Source organism: Durio zibethinus, chromosome 17, assembly GCF_047325235.1.
Source record: "Durio zibethinus cultivar Kanyao isolate XHJ-2024 chromosome 17, ASM4732523v1, whole genome shotgun sequence".
Classification (NCBI taxonomy): Eukaryota; Viridiplantae; Streptophyta; class Magnoliopsida; order Malvales; family Malvaceae; genus Durio; species Durio zibethinus.
Genome location: NC_143178.1, coordinates 23,595,443 through 23,616,159, shown reverse-complemented (window position 1 = coordinate 23,616,159; position 20,717 = coordinate 23,595,443). Strand labels below are relative to the sequence as shown.

At 28.5% G+C, this 20,717-nt stretch overlaps 2 protein-coding genes and 1 pseudogene across 2 annotated transcripts; all 3 read right to left on the bottom strand.

Annotated features, from left to right (window-relative positions):
* Positions 1-19: 19 nt before the first annotated feature.
* Positions 20-1,025, bottom strand: LOC111275085 (uncharacterized; annotated as a pseudogene).
* Positions 1,026-6,430: 5,405 nt separating this feature from the next.
* LOC111284380 (agamous-like MADS-box protein AP1) lies at positions 6,431-10,680 on the bottom strand. The gene is made up of 8 exons (XM_022873061.2): positions 10,290-10,680; positions 7,824-7,902; positions 7,559-7,623; positions 7,346-7,445; positions 7,206-7,247; positions 7,078-7,119; positions 6,860-6,972; positions 6,431-6,716 (listed from the first exon to the last, which is right to left on the bottom strand). Exons 1-8 carry the CDS (start codon positions 10,472-10,474, stop codon positions 6,605-6,607), a joined length of 738 nt encoding a protein of 245 aa, XP_022728796.2. The 5' UTR covers positions 10,475-10,680; the 3' UTR covers positions 6,431-6,604.
* Positions 10,681-15,446: 4,766 nt separating this feature from the next.
* LOC111284370 (agamous-like MADS-box protein MADS2) lies at positions 15,447-19,517 on the bottom strand. The gene is made up of 8 exons (XM_022873055.2): positions 19,208-19,517; positions 17,660-17,738; positions 17,391-17,452; positions 17,180-17,279; positions 16,441-16,482; positions 16,315-16,356; positions 15,864-16,000; positions 15,447-15,736 (listed from the first exon to the last, which is right to left on the bottom strand). The coding sequence occupies exons 1-8, from the start codon at positions 19,390-19,392 to the stop codon at positions 15,652-15,654; spliced, it is 732 nt and encodes a 243-aa protein (XP_022728790.2). The 5' UTR covers positions 19,393-19,517; the 3' UTR covers positions 15,447-15,651.
* Positions 19,518-20,717: the final 1,200 nt, after the last annotated feature.

Genomic DNA, 20,717 nt, shown 5'->3' with positions numbered 1-20,717 from the left:
GCAATGGCAAGTTGAATTATCAGGCCAAAAGCCAAAAGGTTTTGTGACGCCTTGTGGTAATCAAGTAGCCACCAAGCTCGTTGCTCTTCCTCCTCACAGCAATTGTCATGCATGAAGCATTTTGGATACAGTAATCCACAACCCCATGGCGACCTCTCTTTCCTACCCATCTCCTCATTAAACGCCAAATCATTGATTTCTTCCTTTGTCCAAACACCAGAAGTGATACTTTCTGTTGCTTAGCTGCCTCCACAATTATTGGACCCTTCTCCTTTCCTTCAACCTTCACCACCTCAACTTGAATCTACATATATAAATTCAATGCCAAGCATCATCAAGTTAATCATTTATTGTTTTGAAAATATTTGTTGGATTAATTTTTTTCGGCATTAGTCGTTTGTTCACATGCATTAAAAAAATTAAATTGATTCATACAATCATCATAAAAATTATTATTCAATAAATTTAAAATTTAAATCTTAACTGTTGTAATTTTTACTTTTATGAAATATTTTTTATAAAAAATAATTGGCAGTACTTACCCCTGGGTTTTCCATCTGGCACATACTTTTCATTGATTGAAGCAGTTCATAAAACCTTGGATTATGCTTCCTATTAGATGATTCTGCATATCAAAATAACTTTGGAAACTGTTATGAACATCAATTTGAAACATTGAATGAAAGCCTCTATAAATATATTTTGGTCTAACCTCTTTTTGGCCACATGTAGAAGAACAATGGTATCTTGACCTTGAATAGTGTGAGATAATGCCCATTCAAGTCCCGCCTTAGCGTCCATACTTGAATCAACCACCACCATAACCTTATTGCCACCTTCAAACTCAGTTCCAGCCCATTGTTGATAAAATTACCAGTCTCGTCCTTACCTAAAAACTCGACTTCCTGATCGTTTTCGATACAATTTGAGGCTGATTTTCTCTTGAGAGATGGTGAGTGGACACGAACTGGAGTTACAGACTGGCTAAGGCTCAATTTTGGTGATTCAGAATGTGATCGACCCATTTTTTTCTTTTCTTTTTGAGTTGAAATTTGGGTGGGAAAATTGCCATATATATGAGAATAATAAGAAGGGACAGTGGACTAATTTGCATATGATAATTGGTGTTGACTTTGCAATGAAATCTTCAAACTCATTTTCTTGTTTGTTTCTTTTGTTCTCTTCGTGGTGAGGCATTTCCCCAGGCGTGCCAGCCATGAAAGTGTATGATGGTTAACCTGTCTTATATCTCTTTCTTAATGCATTATGCTCAATCTATGATTTATGATTACTTACCTATTAATTAGATTTATAATAATTTGTTCACGGATCGAGCCATTCCGTGGGTTTAATTCGATTAATTTGAATTATTATTTAATTAATAAACAAGATTTTATATAATTTTAATTTTAAAAATATATAAAATATTAATATAAAATTTTTTATGATAATTTAATATTTTTGACGGTAATCAAGCATATTTAAACCCACCTAATTGAATCAAATCATAGATAACAAATTTCAAAAACCAACTAAGTTTAATTTAACCCGAATTAAGTCTGGTCCAACTTAATTCAACCCTAAATATTTTACAGTCAAATTTACTTTTATATATAATAATACATATGGGATTCTTAATTAGTTAATTATACATGAAATGTAAAAAAAAAAAAAAAAAATTAATGTCCTAAGTAGTAGATAGATTAATGCTTCATTTGGATGAATAATAAAAAAAAATTTCTTCCCATACTATCATTCATTTTGGGACTAAACCTTCATCGATCATTCAAATGAAACTTAAGTTAACTTATTGATGTGCTATATTTAAAAAATGCATTTATAAGGCAGGCATGACAAGCTTTTAGTTTTGATTGCATTTATAAAATTTAGTCCCAAGTGTTTCCATTAGTTTATACAATACATTTCTATCTCTTTTTATTTACAAAATAAATTATAATCTGGCAATAAAAAAATACAAATATTAAAATTTAAATCGAACATTTCCTTTTTAAAAATAACAAAATAAACTAAATGAAATAAACTCTGAATTATTCTTGCCCTTTAATTTGATGAAATATTGATGTTAAATTGTTCTCTTTTTGTCTTGAATTAATTGAGTATTATTGATTTTCACGAAATAAAAAAAATAATTTTAATGTATTTAATAATAAAATTTATTTTTTAAAAGTTAAAATTGCATGATTTTAATGTCAAAAATAAAAAAAAATTCATAAAAAATAATTTTAAAATGTAAAAAAAAGCAAATAGCACTTGTGATCATTAAACTTTTGATCAAATTCTATTTTGATCTCTAAACTTTAAAAGGTTCTAATTGAGTCATTAATTCTCAAATGTGAACCAATGTAATCCATTCATTTATAAAACCATATAAATTGAGGGCAAATATCAGCTAGCATCTCACATGATAGATAAGAGACTGAAATAAAATTCTCTCAAAATTTAAGGATAAACATAGAATTCTCACTTAATTTTAGCTTAATTTTAAGTTTTGAATATTTATTTTCTATTTAAAATAAAAATTTATCTAATAAGTTATAGTATAACAAAAAATATAATTTTAAATTGTATTTGCATAGTTTTGCATTATATATTTTTTGTTATAATACAACTTAGATTTTTGTTTTAAATAAAAAATAAACATTCAAAACTTAAAATTAAGTTAAAATTTTCAAATTCTTTTTTTAAAATTTTAATGTATTTTAAAAACAAAAAAATATGAAAAATATTATTTCACTTATAAGTCATAATAAAATATATTATTTTCTATCCAAATAATTTATTTTTTAAATATTAAATATATTTTATTTTTTCTTTTTAAATATATTTTATAAAATACATTTTATAAAAAAATAAAAATAAAATTTTTTAAATTACATTTTATTTTATATAAAATATAAAGTTTTTATATTTTTTAATAGAATAATAAATCTATTTTTGAAAATGATCTAAAAATTTTTACATAATATTTTAAAATGATATAGAGTTTTTATTTAATTTTTTAAACTGACATAAAAATTTTTACTTGATTTTTTAAAATGATACACAATTTTAACAAAATCATTTTGAAAATTTTAACTTAATTTTATTTTTAAAAATTAATGTTCTATTAAAAGTATTATTTTATTGATAAATTATATCATAATAAAAATAAAAAAAAATTTAAATTATAATATTTTATAAAATATATTTGAAATATATAAAAATCAATTTTTTCTTGAATTATTTTTATCTTTTCCTTTATTTATTTTTATAAAATATATTTGAGAAAAGAAAATAAAAGCTTTTTACTATTTTAAAATATATATTTTATGGATAGAAAATAATGTTTTTATTATGATTAATTTATGCGTAAAACAATATTTTTAGTGAAAAATATTTTTTTTTGTTTTAAAAATGATTGTCATAACGTTTAGATTCGTGAACCTATCGCTAAACATTGATTCAAGGAGTTGCCATCAATCTTTTTTGTTTAGGTGCGATTGGTTATCTAACTGAATCTGTTTCTTTTAAAGAAAAATCATAAGTTTGACCTAAGTATCTTTAAAAGATAAATTCAATGTTTACGAAATCATAACTAAGTCTGGGAGTATGGTAACGTGTGAAGAATGTTATAGTACCCCCATAACAGCTATTAAAAAATGATACTAACTTGATTTCATGTTATCTATTAAGCCTTTAAAATCTTATCAGATAATTAATTATTTAAAATTATTTTTAATTGACTCCAATTTTGTTGACAAAAAATTAAAAAAATTCTCTCACATTAAGAATATACAAGAAAACTATTATTTTTCTTGTAGGAGCTCCATCGTCGAATTATTTAACATAAAAAAAAATTCTAAGGAAAAAAATAATAATACTTCAACTTTTTTGGAGTTTTTTTTCTTATTTTTATTTTTTAAAAAAAGTTTCATACCTTTATTAAAAAAAAATTAATACTTTCAATTTTTTTAAAAAAATATCTTTTAAAAATTTTATCTTTTAAAAAATTTGATATTTTCAGCTCTTACTTAAAATGATTTTTGAAATTTTTATTTAAAAAAAAATTAATACTTTCAATTTTTCTTTAAAATATTTTTTTAAAAATTTTATTTTTATTTTTTGTTTAAATTTTTATTTTTTAATTATTAACTGTTGTTTCTAAATCATAAAATATGTCATTAACTTAAATTTAACAAAACACGGTAAGTGAAAAAATAAATAAATAAATGTTAAAACTGAAAAAAAAAAAATGCAATACAAGAATTTGGGTTAAGATCTAAGTCAACAATCAGTTTAGGCTGACTTTTTTTTTGGGCTTGTTTTGTTCACAACTGGAATCAGGCTTGAGTTGCTTTCCGAGTGGGCTTAGCTTTGACTGCTACCTAGATTGGGTCTGGAACCGATTATGAGCCTGGCACACACACAAGCAGGCATAGCTAAGCTCTCTTTTAATTCCAGATGCTGCGTTTCATTGCCGCTGTAAATGCCATCTTCAAAATAAAATTATCCGTACGTCCTTTTTCTAGTGCTAAAAAAAAAACTCCTCTTCCGATACGGCTACCAAAACCTAGGAACTGATTGTCGCTATCCCTTGTCGTCGCCAGTCGCTGCCGTTTTTCGTCGGTGCCTCTACCTACTTGGGTCATGACCAATGCTGCCTTCCGTCACTGCTCACTTTTTCTTGTTGTTTATCTCCCCTTTTTATTCCAAACGACGTCTCCTTTCTGAATACGAACCCAAGACAAATCAAGTAGCAGCTTTCAAGCTGGCAACGATCTCAGTTGCCTCCATCAACGTAGGTCATAAGCATTACTGTCTTCCATCCCTATGTATTTCACCAGAATACCCACTATATATCGCCTCTCCTCTACTAACTGAACGGTCCTAAAATAAAACTTCTGTTTAAATCCAGAAACCCCAAAGAAAATTAACTTTTTCCACCACTCTAGGTTTGCACTTCTCGTTGTTTTCTTATGGCTTGACTCATAGGTTTTGGGCTATTTTTTTGCTTGACTATTGGTTTCTGATAAATTGGATGATTGTGGTGTTTAAGTGATTGTGCACGGCTTCTGTCTTTTCTCTGTAATTATTCTTGTTCAATTGTGGCGGGGAATGGGTTTTCTAGGAATTAGGCTAGAAATTGGAGTGTATTGCGTCTGTCTATTGTGGTGGTTTTGCAGGGAATTAGGCTCGGCTATGGAAGATGGTGGCAAAATTGGTTTGGTGGAAACTAGTGGTGGTACTAGTGGTTGCAATTGATTATTTCCTGTAATCGTTTTTCCTCCTCTGTTTTCTCTATGATTTTTACTGTCAATTGCTGTTGCTTATCCCTCTTTCTGTGTCCTCTTCTTGTGATTGCTGGAGGTTTATATAAGGCTGGGCACAAGGGTGAACGAGGGTTTGAAAATCAAAATCCCCCATATCCTCTAATCTGTTTCTCCCTGTTTAAAAAACAAATTCCTTTCGTGATCCCGTTGTTTGTAAAAACTAATGGATAATTTATTTTATATTAAATTATAAGTATTTTATTGGTTTATAAAAATAAATATTAAATTAATCAAAAAAAATTTAAAAAAAATTTGATGAATCTATTGCAAGAAATAAAAAATTGATTGAAAATAAAAATAAAAATAATTATGATTTGTTTATTTCTTAAAATATTTTATCTTTTAACCATCGAAAAGAATTGTAAATTTGGATTTTTTTTAATTCGAGAGATAAAAATGATATGCATAGAAATTTAGTATTTTTAAATAATGTAAAAAGCTATAATCAAGTTTTAAATAAAAACAAACATATTGGGAATGATAAAAAGAAACTAATTAAATTAAAATTTTTTTTGGCCCAATTATTAATTAAAACATTTAGCTTGTATAAATCGGTATTGATTTAATGTTTTTAACTTATTTGCATTTTAGAAAAATTATTTTCTATTAAAAACAAAAATATAACTAATAAATTATATTACAATAAAAAATATAAAAATATAATTTTAAATTTAATATTTTGTAAAATATATATAAAATGTATAAAATTTTGAAATAATTTCATTTTTAATCTTTAAAATTTTAAAAAATTTTATTTTAATCTTTAAACTTTTAAAAAATTTTATTTTAGTTCATCATCTATCATATAAGATAATAACATTGCCACTAACATTATCACATGATGTAAGTTGATATTTACTACTAATTTAGATGATTTTATAAATGAAAAAACTATATTGTTACACGTTTAAATAATTAAAAATTATATTAAAAATTTTTAAAATTTAAAAATCAAAATAAAATTTGACTTAAAGTTTAAAAACCACATATACTATTTACTTTATAAAAAAATAAGAAGTTTAGATGTTTTAAAAAATATAACATAATTTCAAAATATCTAAAAAAATGAAAAAAAAAAAAAAAAGAGATGGAGAAAGTAATTAGTAATTATATATACGTTTTATTTATTTATTTATTATTATTATTATTATATACACAGCATCACTTAATTACATCACAGGTCTGTATAGATACAAGTCGCACGTATCAAGTTGGGTGGCATATATATATATATGCATCAAAATTACACAATATACTAAAGAAAGGAGTTGGTTTTAGTTATTCAACGTGGTGATCATCCAAAGTGGCAACAGCGCATCGGCGACGGGATCTTGTCCTGGATCACCTTCCTCCTCTCTTCCACTGCTCCTTGCTTCATAGTTGCCACTGCACAAAGTATTAACTCAACCCACCTTAGTACTCTTAATGAGATTAGACATGGCACTATGTCATTGTATGACTTTAATTCTTTATAGATTTGTTTCTAATCCCACGTCAGTTTTCCATAGGGAGAGAGAGAGGAAGAGAACCTGGTGTTCAAGGACTGCATTGGCTGTGGCAGAAGCATTGAGGACGGGTCATGGCAGTTATTTTGCTCCTCCAATTGTCTCTGCTGAGCAACTGCCTTCTCCTTTTCCTTCACCTATTTTTGCATCATGAACATTTTAGTACTTATCACACAAGAAAGAAGCTGTAGAGGAGAAGGTTCATGGAATTCATATTTGTGGATATGGAGATTTAACTTCACCTTCTTTGCAAGCATGTTGTTCTGCTCTTGCAATGCTTTATCCTGCATATGGAAGAATTCGCAGTCAAGCAATCTACTTCTGCTTATATAGCTAAGGTAAGAAAATCTTATGAGCAGCCAAGATGTACCTTCTTCTGAAGCTCAGAAATTGACTCAAACATGAGCTGATTCTGTAAGTGAATCATTTCAACTTTCAAGGTCAAGTTATTTTCTAGGCCTAAGCTGCACAATCAAAAGCTAATCATATTCTTGTAGTGATTATTTATACCTTTTTTGACCTTACGTGTTTAAGGGCAGAATCAAGTTGTTGCTCCAAATTTTGAAGCTCTCTCAGACTCAATTTCTCAAGATCTTCTCCCATATAATGCCTACAAATATCATTTTTCTTAGAAAAAAATAGAAAACAATGGTACTTGCTTTCTCCTTTTAAGGTTTAAGATGGCCAAATACATTTGAAACCTTGAGGGAATCAATTTTGTACCTTTGGTTTCTTTGTAAAACCTCCATTCTGGCTTTAAGTTTAGCATGTTCCAGCGTCCAGCTTCCCTGAAACACAATGAAATTATCTTTTATTTCCTTTGAAGATACAGTAGTTTCCTATTGTTACCCTTATTTATTTGCAAAAGAACAAAACCACTGCTTTGATAGCTCACTGAAGCATCTGCAAGACAGCTGCAAAAAGAAAAAGATGCATGTTTGGGAAATTTTAGAACTTGGAAATTTCTCCATAGAGTGTGGGAGTTTACATTTTGTTCAATTTCATTTGCAGCAAGTTGCCTTTCTGTATAAGAATATCTTTCATACCGTTCAAGGATCATCTCCATGCTGCAGAAGAGAGAAAGATGATTTATGGAATTTTCAAGCATAAAAGAATGAAAATTATAAATTAATGAAAGGATTAAAAATGTACTGGTTTTTGGTTAACTTAAGAGCTTTTAGGATTGTTTCATATTTCCTTTCTTTTTCTTTTTTGTTTAAATTTGCAATCTGATGTAGCAGAAATGCCATGCTAAATCTTCAAGATTCCTTTCAATTAGCCTACAGGGTGTTTATGCATAAGACATCTCCCCAACAAAATCAACAAGAATCAACCAAAAAAACAGAAATTTGATGCTAGCAAAGAGTAAGAATAAAAATTCTCTATAGAAAATAGAAAGAATTCTATTAACGAAACATTTGAGCTAGCAACTAGAGCATTCTATTAATAAAATTGAGCTAGCAAAGAGTAAGCATGCATGCTAGACTTTGAAAAACAGATAGCTAATTGGTTTTGAGCTTTGAGCAAGTTTTCCAATTACTTGGTTTAAGAAAGAAGAAAGAAGAAAGAAGAAATGGCTGAGACAAAAAAAGAAAAGAAAAGAAAAAGAAATCCTAGTTGACTGGGAACTTCATTTTTCCTTTTTGAACAGTAACATGATTAATTTATTCAAAGAAAATTAAGTACAAAATAGGTACAATCAAATAGATTTGATAATTTTTATATTTTTATTTGTTTATATCAAACTCACATAAAATATAAAAGTTATTGTCGAAAGATTACATCTCATAATTATCTATGACTGTTTATGTTTTTAGCATGACCACTTGATGAAATGTGGAGGGAAGCGGGATAAATGGCCGATACTATTGGAAGGATTCCTCTTTGGATAATAGGTACGATAACTGGTATTCTTGTGATCGGTTTAATAGGTATTTTTTTTTATGGTTCAACATATAGATCTATGATACTATCTACCGCTAGATATAGATTAAAAGTCCTTTGGTTGTGTGAATCCATTCCCCTTTTATTTTTGATAATTCCAAATTTAATTTTCTTATTCAAACCCCGAACAAGAGAAAAGGAAAGAAAATAAAAATAATAATACAATAATAATATAATATACCATATCATAATATAATAATAATAATACAAAATAATAATAATAGTAATATAATATATTATACTATAACACTAGTAATAATAACAATAATAATAACAAATAATAATAAAAATTGACTCTGATTAACTCGGCATTCAGATGGATGTCTACAATTATTATATCACAATTTATATTAACATATACAAAAAATATTATTTAATTTTTGCCAAATTCATAAGATTTTTTATCAAAATTTTATACCATCATATATATTTTATATTATTTTCATATTATATCTAAATTAAATTGTTCAATCTACAGCCAAGCTGTAGGTAATTATCATTTTACAATTTATGTTGAGGCAAAAAAACAATTTTTTTAGTTTTCATCAAACTCATATAAAATTTTAATTTTATACCATTACTTTTATATCTAAAATTGTTAAATTTACAGTCAAGCTACCAGGCAATTAGTTTGTTAAGTTCTCATATTGCTGTTTATTAATGAAATCCCTTTGGCTAAGAAAAAAAAAAATAAAAGAATGCTATTTTTGGAATAATAAATTAACTGCTTATTATATTCCATTAAGGGCTGGAATTGAGTTCTTTTTCATTTTCCTGAGAAAACACATTATCCAAAAGTTAAAAACCATAAGTATGTGCCCAAAAAGAGAGCCAAAGACTGTCCCAAGCATCCCCTAGACACTACTGCTATTATCTGATGAAGACGTATACATGCTTCGAAGTTCCTCAGTCTCCTAGTCATATAACATTTCATGCAAGCCTTACCATTACATATGGAAGCAGCTGTCAAGTTAAACATGGCAATCTTCAGCCTCCCCCCCACCCCCCACAGCTCAACTCACCAGATGAAAGCTGATGAACTATCATTAGTTTCAACTACTTCTTGTTAAATACGTCAAATTTTGCTCATCTGTTTTCTTTCCTAAACCAGAAATTTTTTCTCTAGTTTTTTATTGGTGATTTAATTTTCCTTTCCAACATATGGCCGCTAACCCCAAATTGTTTTGTAGGATAATCAATTAGTCTCAAGAAAGTCATAAATTCTTGAAGCTTTGTTCAAACAAAAGACAAGATTTTATGCACCCTAACATATCCACAACGAGATCCCTTCCTCCATATCCAGTACTTTCTCTTTCTCTCTACCTGTTTGTTGTTCTTTTAACTGTGTTTTTTTGCTGTTTATTACAAAGACAACTATTTCACCAGGTGTTTTTTTTTGTTAATTTTTCTTCTGTATTATTGTTGTCATTTGAAGGTGTAGAAGAAGAAAATTAAGAAAAGATCATGAAATATGTTGGAGGAGGTAGTATTAAATTAAGAAAGACAGTACCTGGAATCTGTTGAGTATTCAAAGAGATGGCCTCTGGTTGAGAAGACAATGAGAGCAACCTCAGCATCACAAAGGACAGAGATCTCATGGGCTTTCTTCAACAAACCTGACCTTCTCTTTGAAAAAGTCACTTGCCTGTTGATCTTGTTCTCTATTCTCTTCAGCTGAACCCTACCCCTCCCCATGCTGATGATACCCTTCTTTCCTTCCCTTCTATTATCACAGAAGCAAGAAACTGACACTGGGTTCAGACAGAAAAGGAACGGATTGCTCTCTCTCTCTCTCTCTCTCTCTCTCTCTCTCTTGCTCACTTTCTCTGGGTATCTTTCGTCAGAAAAAAAAAAAAAAAGAAAGATTCCTTATTAGCTCTTGAAAACACACACATATTAACATAAATATATATATAGAGGCAGATTAAGTAAAGATATCGTGTCTAGAAAAGATGAAAACTACGTTAGAAGAAGAAACGCAGACTAGATGGAGAGATGGGTGGTATTAGAAAACAAGGATGGTTTCGATAAAAGCGTTGTCGACAGCTCATTGGTTCAAACTCCTTCTACAGTCGTTGTCTGAAGAGATGGGTGGTATTAGAAAACAAGGATGGTTTCGTTAAAAGCGTTGTCGAACTCTCATTGGTTCAAACTCCTGCTGCAATCGTTGTTGTCTGCTCCCAAGGCCGCCTTGATTTTACATTTTGTCCCTATGTTCCGACTAGTTTTAGTGCTGCCCTTCACTATAGTAATTTTTTTGTAATTTTATTAAATTGACTATTAAAAAATTTAAAAATCTAAAAAGAGTTCAAATATGCACAATTTTATTTATTTACAAAAAATATTACATAAAAAATATTAAAAAATATATTTGTATGCTACTTAAAAAGTGTATCTATAATCTATAAAAAATATTAAAAATATCCCTACTTATCTATACAATACCAATTAAGATTTGGGATAAAATATAATTTGAAGGGTAATTAAAGTCTTTAATTATATAATTTAAGATTACTTTTGAATTTTGACTTTTTTTAGGTCAATTGTGTTATTTTGTTTTTTATGAGTTGTTTATAATTTTAATTGATGTATTTGAATTATTTCAATTTAATATGATAATTATTTGAAATTTTTGTATATAATTTTTGCGTTTGGTATGAAATATGATTTTGAAGATAATTAAGGTCTTGAATTATATAATTTGAGATTTTTTTTACTTTTAAAATATATTTATAAGTTTATTGGGCTATTTTGATTAATTGTTTAAACTTTCGATTAACTTTAATTTAGGTACTTGTATTAAAAAATATTTTTTTATATATTGATACTTAATTTTACTGATAATCAAATTATTTTTCTTGAGATTCATTTAGAATTGTGACTAATGTTTAATGGGTTTAATTTAGATTTTTGAGGTATCAATTAAGAAATTTTGGTAAAGATATTTCTTAAAATATCAAAAGAAATATTGTAGCAAATTATTATATTGACTTCTCAATCACATTCTTTTATGCATATTATTTTTAATATTATTTAATTAATAATCAATGCTACATCTTATTATTTTTATTGTATATTAAATTAAAATGAATTGTATGTAAATTACTAAATCAAATGTTTAATGCAAATATCGATTAATTTTATTTACAATATTATTTTAATAAGTATATTAAATTCAAAAAATAATAATACATTAATTTTTATACAATCTTTTATAGAAATTATTTTAACCAATATTCATAAGTAACATTGTAATATTTTTCTTTCATTACTTCTATATGGTTTTTTGTCTTTTTTTTATATTTAATATTACAAATTTAAATTTAAATTATTAAAATTAAAATTTTGTTATTTTATCAATAAATTACGAGATTATTCATATTTTAATTTATATATGCTTTCCCCTTTTTTCTCGATGAAGGGATTTGTCGAGAGGAATAGACTTACAATGATTCTACATTTGCAGTTGTTAGGGGCGTAGGCCAAGGCGCCCAAGTTTTTTGACCTATTATACGTCGTCGTGTCAACATCTACCTTTTTCCAACTTTTTTTTTTCATTTTCCTTTTTGTTTTTAAATAATTGTTTTTTCCTAAATCTTTTTAATTTGAATTTTATTATTGATTAAAAACTTTAAATCAAGTGATTTATATATATATATATACAATTAATTTTTTTTAAAAAATAATTACAAATATTGAAATGTCCAAATTAAAAAATGGTATTGTGATAGTGGGATCAAGAGAGTACTTATTAATAAACATATGTATTAACTTGCCTAATTTATGCAGATATTTTTAAAAAATAATATTTAATAAGTTAAAAATTCAAATTTAAACATATATATATATTTTTTATTTTACGTTGTAACTTCTTTTATACAAAAATATTTATTAATATCAATTTCTTTTTACTGAGCAAATGTGTTGTTAAATTATATTTTAATTAATAAAAAAATTTTATAAAAAAAAAAAAAAAGCGAGAACAAACAATATAAACTAAAATGGTTGGGTTGACACTTGACTGAAACATCACAAAATTAAAGATTGTCCCTTAGATACCACGCAAGAAAAGAAACCAATACTGTATATGACACCACTTTGGTTGAGAAATAAAATCAAACATGAATCGAACAAAAAATTAGACACAACAATGGAAAATGTTAATTTCCACTGCTTAAATGACGGACATAGATTGACTATAAAATTGAGTCGTTTAAAGATATTTCCCACAATTTCTAATTTTTCTAAGAAATAATTCAAAGTGAAAATATAAAAAATAATATAAATTTTAAGAGAAAAATTAATGTTTCTTTATTTGATCTATTCATATTGATATAAATATATATTTTTTCTTGTCATGGGAGACACCAAAACAAATAATTTGGTTCAAATGATCAAATATTAAGAGGCTGCTGATAGTTATTGAAATTACAAAATTAAGCAAAATTTATCAATTTATATGTATTTAAATAATGTGCTACAAATTAAAGATTAGATTAAAATATAAAATACTTTATATAAGCTTCAAATAATGAACAAATAGTAAGACCTAGCTGTGAGTATATAACCTAAGAAAAAATTACTTAATAAATTATAAGTTTTAGAGTATTATTTTTCTTAAGTGACCTTTCAAAGTGTTTAATAATTTTTTTTAAAATAATGACAAGAGAAATTGAGCCATTTGAGCCAAACATGATAATTGCTTTCTCCCTTTAATGTTAAAAAAAAACGATTCTTATCGATTGAGCCAACCATTCATCTCTAATTGAAATCACAGTTCATCTTCTCCAAAATTAAAGTCATAGTTAATTACTTTGAGCAGAGTCATGAGAATGTTATGATTCTCCCCATTCCAGCCTAAGTCTGCCCATAATTTTTATGATTTAATTGTACTCCTAATTGAAACCACTCTACATGAATTTTAGTTATTAATATGAGTATTTTCATCTGGCTAAAGAAAAGAGTTGTATCAAAATGTTAAAAATTGGATGTCTAATTACTAGTTAAAAATAAAGAAAAAAAATCATAAATACACCAAGCCGATGTATTAAAAAATTATTTTTCAGATTTTAAAATTAATCGAAAACGAGATTAAAGCCAAATGAATTTTAAAAATATCCATAAATATTATAAAAAAATAAAAATAAAAACTGGTAAGCAAAAGAGTAACAAAAATTGCAGCTTGTGACCAATTAAAGATAGCTGTCAGGTTAGGTCAGATGTCACGAACCTAAGAAAGAGTCATGAATCTCACATCGAACATAATAGGAGGGTCATTGGGGTATATAAAGATTCACACCACCTCCGTCTTGTGAGGCACCTTTTGTAGGATAAAACTGTGAGACCAGGGGGGTCAAAGCAGATAATACCTCACAAGGGTGTGAACCGTGACAGGTAAGCTGATTTGAGACGTCGGAAGGGTGAATGTTTAGGTCTCAAATCGCGCGGGTTCGGAGCTTAAGTCTCGACCCGTGACAAGTGGTATCAGAGCCAGCCTTAAACCGTTCGATTCACTCCAAGCACCTTGAAAAATGTAGGCATGGTGGTCAGCTTTCATGACGAGAGCATCAGAAGGTTAGGTGGGGAAGAATGTTACGGACCTAAGGAAGAGTCCTGAATCCCACATCGAACATAATAGGAGGGTCATTGGGGTATATAAGGGTTCATACCACCTCCGTCTTGTGAGATGCCTTTTGTAGGACAAAACCATGAGATCAAGAAGGATCAGAGCGGATAATACCTCATAAGGATGTAAACCGTGGCAAAAAAGCTAATTCGGGACACCGAATGAGTGAATACCCGAGTCTCGAAGCCACGTAGATTCAGAGCTTAAGTCTTAACCAGTGACACAAAGACATAACCGAAATGTTAAGCTTATGGGGCCAAGAAACTTGAAATATTGTTTTTTTTTATTTATTTGAAGTTATTGTATTGAAATTAAGAGTCCAACATTATACATCGACATGACAGATTTTTTTTTTTGAAAGTTAGAAATTTTGGATTCAAAATTTCTTGATAATATCTTAATTCTTTGGTAGGTACTCACCCACGTTTTCTTTTCTACATGATCCATCATTCATTTGTAGTTGGTGCAAAACGTGAAATAATAAACATCAAAATGGAAATAGAGAGAAAGCAAAAGGAAGGCAAGGAACACATGGTTGTCTTATCCAGTTTAGGTGTAACAATTTTATCACAGCAATGGTAAACAAAGAACAGACTGACGGAATGTCTTGTATTTAAATTTAATTTCAATTTCTTTGGTTTTTCATGTGAGTGGTTTAATCTAAGTTTTCATGTAAAAAGGTTTCTTGTTTTTTTTTTTTTTTTGTCTTTTTTTCCTCTTCATCTTCACCTTTGATTGACTTAATAAAAAAAAAGGTTAGATTTGAATTCCACTGCATCTCTGGTGCAGTACGATTGAATTTATCGTACCACCAAATTTTAATATGAATTTTAGCAAGATTCATTTAGTATAAATTATTTTAATCGTAATTATAATAATTTTTATTATTGTTTTTAATCTCACTAAAATCAATATCATCATTCATCCAAAAGGAAAGTAGGTATCGAGGAAAAAGGTAAGTTATCCAAACATGCCACATACATTTTTATACATATGTAAAGTATACCACTACTAGAAAATGGGGTTTTTGCGATCATAATATGCAATAATTAAAAATATCGTTCTAAAATATTATTATATTTGCAACAATTTTTTATTATTGTTTTATACTTATGTTTATTGTCTTTAATAAATATAATTACAAGTTGCATCAGATCATAGTTTGAAAAGGAAAAATAAAAGCAACAACAGCTGGAAGATATTTCTACCCAGTAAATTATCAATCTTATATGTGAGGGTTTTATAATCAGAGCATCCATCCTGGAAAGTATCCACTGACATTTTGGTTATGTCCTGCAACATCCATTTCATCTGAAAAAACAGGATTATATCTGCAAAAAAGTAGGAATTGCAGCATATGATATTGATGAACAACATTAGGTGATCAAAGAAATACTGTGTCCTAGGTAATTGATACAAGGAAATAGGTCAAATGAACTTGATTGAAAGAAAGGGTACCCAATTTGCAAGGAGGAATTGCCCCCTAGAGGCTGGAAAAATGGCTCTGATTGAGCTTGGAGGTGATTGTTTGGAATGATTTGCTCTCCAGTTTCCCATGCTAGTTGAAGAGGAACTTGTGCAGTCAATTCCTCCAACTAATGTAAGAGTATGAGAACAAGGATTAATACAGCAGAAATAAAATAACTAATTTAGGATCACAAATCTGCTAAATAATTACTTTTAAAAGTGGTTGTATGAATTAATTAGATTAAACATCAAGTTCCAATCAACTTAGCTTTGAAATAACAACAATATAAATCTATTCAAGTCCATATCTTCAAAGAGTTCAGAAAAAATGAGGTCCTTGTTTTATAAAAGAAGAAGTCAATAATGTTGACCATACCTTGTTTACAGAAATGGAAATTGAAACCTTGAATTAAAATTCACCAGATGGTGACAAGTTCTATACCTTCCTTCTCATGGATTTGTTGGCTTCAACCAGCATTTGTTCCTGTATCAGAAATAAGGGCAAGATTAATCAAAAGCATGTATAGAGAACCATAGTAATAACATAGGTATCAAAATAAATTGATACCCTTTTTTGAAGATCACCAAGCTGATCAAGCATGGCTTGAGTCTGCAAAGCATTTAAAAGAACAATAAGAATATGACAATATCAAACATTTAAGTGTGCAGATCAAATAACTATGGCAAATGACTCCCATCTTTGGCTGGTTAAGTTTAGTATAGGCTGAAGGCCAACAAAACTTAAACCTTGAAAGACGAATATCCAAATTTGTCATCAAATCAGCAATGTGACATGGTGAAAGTTACTTTCCAACAGAAAGCAAGTCATTTTACAACTCTAAGTAATACTGCATCGCAATGCATGTTTTGTATGCAAACTGAGCTCCATTCAGCCAACAACCGAAAGTTTCATTCCAATCCTTTGCCACTTTTACCATATGCTAAAGCCTTCTCGACTTGTGGGAAACATTCTGGACCTAATCATTAAAGGGCATTTTGTAACTTCTTTTATATACTGCCATGCAGTGTATAGCAATTTGTCTTCCTTTCATTTGCTGGAACTTGCCTATTCTTTGCACTGTTACCGCCTAAGGTTTCAAGCTATGAAGCCAGGCCCATTTCACTCCAAATTTGGGATAAGATTCTTGGACAGATAAAGCCTGGGAGCCTACCTAGGCTCAATCATGGACACTACTTAAGGGAAGGTCAAGAAGGACATTTCATTTCTTTAGTATCATGATAAAAAAGTTTATCATCAAAATTATTCCTAATGCATTTTCAAAATTCTTTGGTGGAATTTGTTTTACCTTTGTTGATCTTATTTGCTTCAAGGATGTCTCCAGTTGATTTTCGAGCTGCTCAAGATCCTTTGTGTTCAATGGACCCAATTCTTCACCAAGAAGGTTTCTACAACATTGATTAAAAGAATGGATTTGAGGGGCATAATTCAACTTGACCATTTCGTATTTCCAAATAAAAAAAGATGTTGATTTCAGGCCATGAATTTTTGTACATTACCTCTGAGATCGCTGTAGGACCTCAACTCTTGCTTTTAGCTTCAAATATTCCTGATAACTGGCCTGCTTACGACAGAAAAACCAAAAGAAGATCACACAATAGAAGGCAGTGGAGTTTACTTTTAATTCAGATTAAAGATGACTGGTATTTGACAAAGAATAAAAGATCACAACATGTTGGAATTCAATAGTGTTCATGTACTAAAATAGTAGTACAAACTATTGCATCTTGATTGTCAAAATCATAACAAGAAAAACTTTCAAACCCACCTGTGTCTCTCTGATTGATTGGGCGGTGTCCAGTGTACTATAACTGCACTTTCGGTATTTTTCAAGTGTTTTCATCATGCTAAGAATCAAGGAGGGGGAGAAAGAAACCGAAGGATAATGAAAATATCAGTGCATCAAACAAGAATGAAATGAAACAAGCAAGTAATGTACCAAACTAATGCTTGGTAACTTGACGACATTAAGAAAGACAAGCTACAACATAACTAAAATCATGATACCAAAGCACTCGAGCAAAAGATCTCGTATTTAGTCCGACTGTCAGCAATATAATTTATTTTCCGAAAAATATAATTGAATCAAATACCCTATGATCTCGTGCAGATTTGTATAAGCTTGTTGCTTTTTTTTTATTATTATTATTAGTGCCAAATTTAAAGAAGCTTGTTGCTTTTAACAATACTAATACAAAATATCTATAGTTTTCTTTTAGAACTTTTTTTTTTCCTAAATCGGATTCAATTTTATTGATTAATAATTAAATTTGCGAAAGCAGAAACCCTAAACAAATTCTTTTAAAACTCTATTTTGAATATAATATTAGACCTAAAAGAACTTGAATATTTGTAATAAAATTCCAAGATAGCAAAAAAAAAAATTAAAATTTTGGGATTTATTGAAATAATTAAATAAATAATTAGATAACTGAATCCTAGAATCCAAAAACAATCATTTCAAGTCACATTTTAGATTCATTCCTAAAGCATGTTAGTATTTTTTTTTAAAACAAAAGATTTATTAATAAAAGGACAAGCACAGAAATGGGTGAGACATTAAAGCAATCTCTTCCCTTATGAACAAATAGAAGAGAAATTAGCCAAAATATTTGTCTTTTTGCTAAGGGTTTCTACAAGCTTGCAGCTTTAGAAGTAAAGAAGCAGACTTGCACTGCAAAACCATCACATCTCTGGCACCAAATCATAACAGTAAACCCTGTTAATCCGCCCACCTTATTGTCTAAAGAACTACAGATAACTGGGATCAAGAAGGATCTGCTGCTTTGATCTTCATCTTCTCACTTCTCAAAGGCCTAAGCCCTATTTCCCCCATCGATCTTAAATCCCTAGCAAGGGCTATAAACTCCAATTCGCTTTTGACAAGCTGGTTTTGTTGTAAACTACAAATATAATTGAAGAGATGCATGTATAATTCATAAGCGGTATTGTCCATTGGTTAAGAAAGAGTGATCCATGTAAAAAAAAAAAATTTCTTTCAGAAAAAAAGAAAAGAAAATTTTTTTTTTCTTAATAACCTTTTAAGAAAAAAAAAGAATAAAAATAACCCAAACCATACGATGCAAAGAAATAAATAAGAAAAAAAACATGTCTTTGCTCATAAAAACTTCTGAAACCTAATCAAACTTTCTCAAAAACTGGCTTGATTAATCTAAACCAAAGTACTAATCTTTGACTAAAAAAAAAACCCACAAACCAAGACTCCAACTCCTCGATCTTAGTATGATGGAAGCATCCAATATAAAAATAAAAATAAAAAGAGAGAGATTGAGAAGGAGAAAGATATGGAATATACCTAGAGCTGCTACAAAACTCATAGAGCTTGCCACGGTTAGAAAAAACGATGAGAGCAACCTCAGCATCACAGAGAACAGAGAGCTCATAGGCTTTTTTGAGCAACCCATTTCTTCTCTTAGCAAATGTAACCTGCCTGTTGATTTTGTTTTCTATTCTCTTCAACTCAACTCTCCCTCTCCCCATTTTTTCTTCTCACCTACTTTATTTCTCTTCTCCCTTCACCTTTCTTTCTAGTCTTGGCTAAGCGGTGAGAGAACTTTTTGTGGGTTCATGTTCTTTAGGTTACTAAAAGGGGTAAAAGAGAGTCGATGGTAGGAGAGAGATAAAAAAAGAGAGATTGTGGAAAAAACCTGACTGACATGTTAAGTCAAGTATACATGTTCAGCTGAAGTTTTCTATGTTTGCATTTTGATCAGTTTGAACTTTTCCACTGTAAAAAAATCAGATTTTTTTCATTATATTCTTTCATTGTATATAATCTTGTATTATAATTAGTCGATTATAATTTAAAATTACGTAAAATTATTAAAATTTTTTATATGAAACTCATATTTATAAGTGATAAATCTCTATATAATTTTTTTATTATAATAAAATAATTATAGGATTATAATAAAAAAAATTATAGGTGAAATGCTTACCTCTCTTACATATACCCCACATATTGACATTAATTGTCCTAATACAATTATGTTGAAACAAAACAAAAAAAAAAAAATCTAAAACTTGATAATTTAATTATTTTCCAATGATTTTCATTTTGTACATAGTTTAATTTTTCCCATATTAATTATGATTAAACAAATCAAATATCATATAACACTTAAAATTGTGATTAGGTGATCAATATATGATTTTTTACCTAAAAATAGAAATTGAATTTTCCTTTTTCTCAAATCAAAATGAGAAAAAAAAAATTGAAGAAGGCAAAGTGTGCATGAAAATAACACCAATTCTTTTTTTTTTTTTTCCTCTTCATTTAAACATTGTGTGGAATAGTAAAATATAGGTTTGCATTTGTTTTTATTTGCTTTATTACTTTGGAATATATCTGTGTTGAAGTGTTGAACTTGGAAACGTCTGGTGGACTTCGAAACCTAATCTTTAAAGTGGTCAACTTTATCATTTACACGTGTCGAGTTATTAGTAGAGCCCCAATTCTGTGTCTCCTATGTGTTTTCCCCTTGTCGGTTATCTGCAGTAGCCTCTGTTTTTATCCCTTTTCTTTGTTTTTTTTTTTCCTTCACAATTTGGTTTTCGCTTTAATAATATTCTTCTAATAATTTATACCTATACTGCCCTTTTTTTTTTTTATGCTTTATTAGGAAAAGTTTTGTTTCGGAAGCTTTATTAGAAACAGCCCTTGATGAATTACGATTTAATTTAATTAATTTATATAATTATTATAAGAAGTATTATTTAATAAATTTTAATATTTATAATTTTTTTATTTTCTTTGTAAATGGTGCCAAGCTGTTTGGGTTTTTTTTAGGTAGAAAAATAGAAAA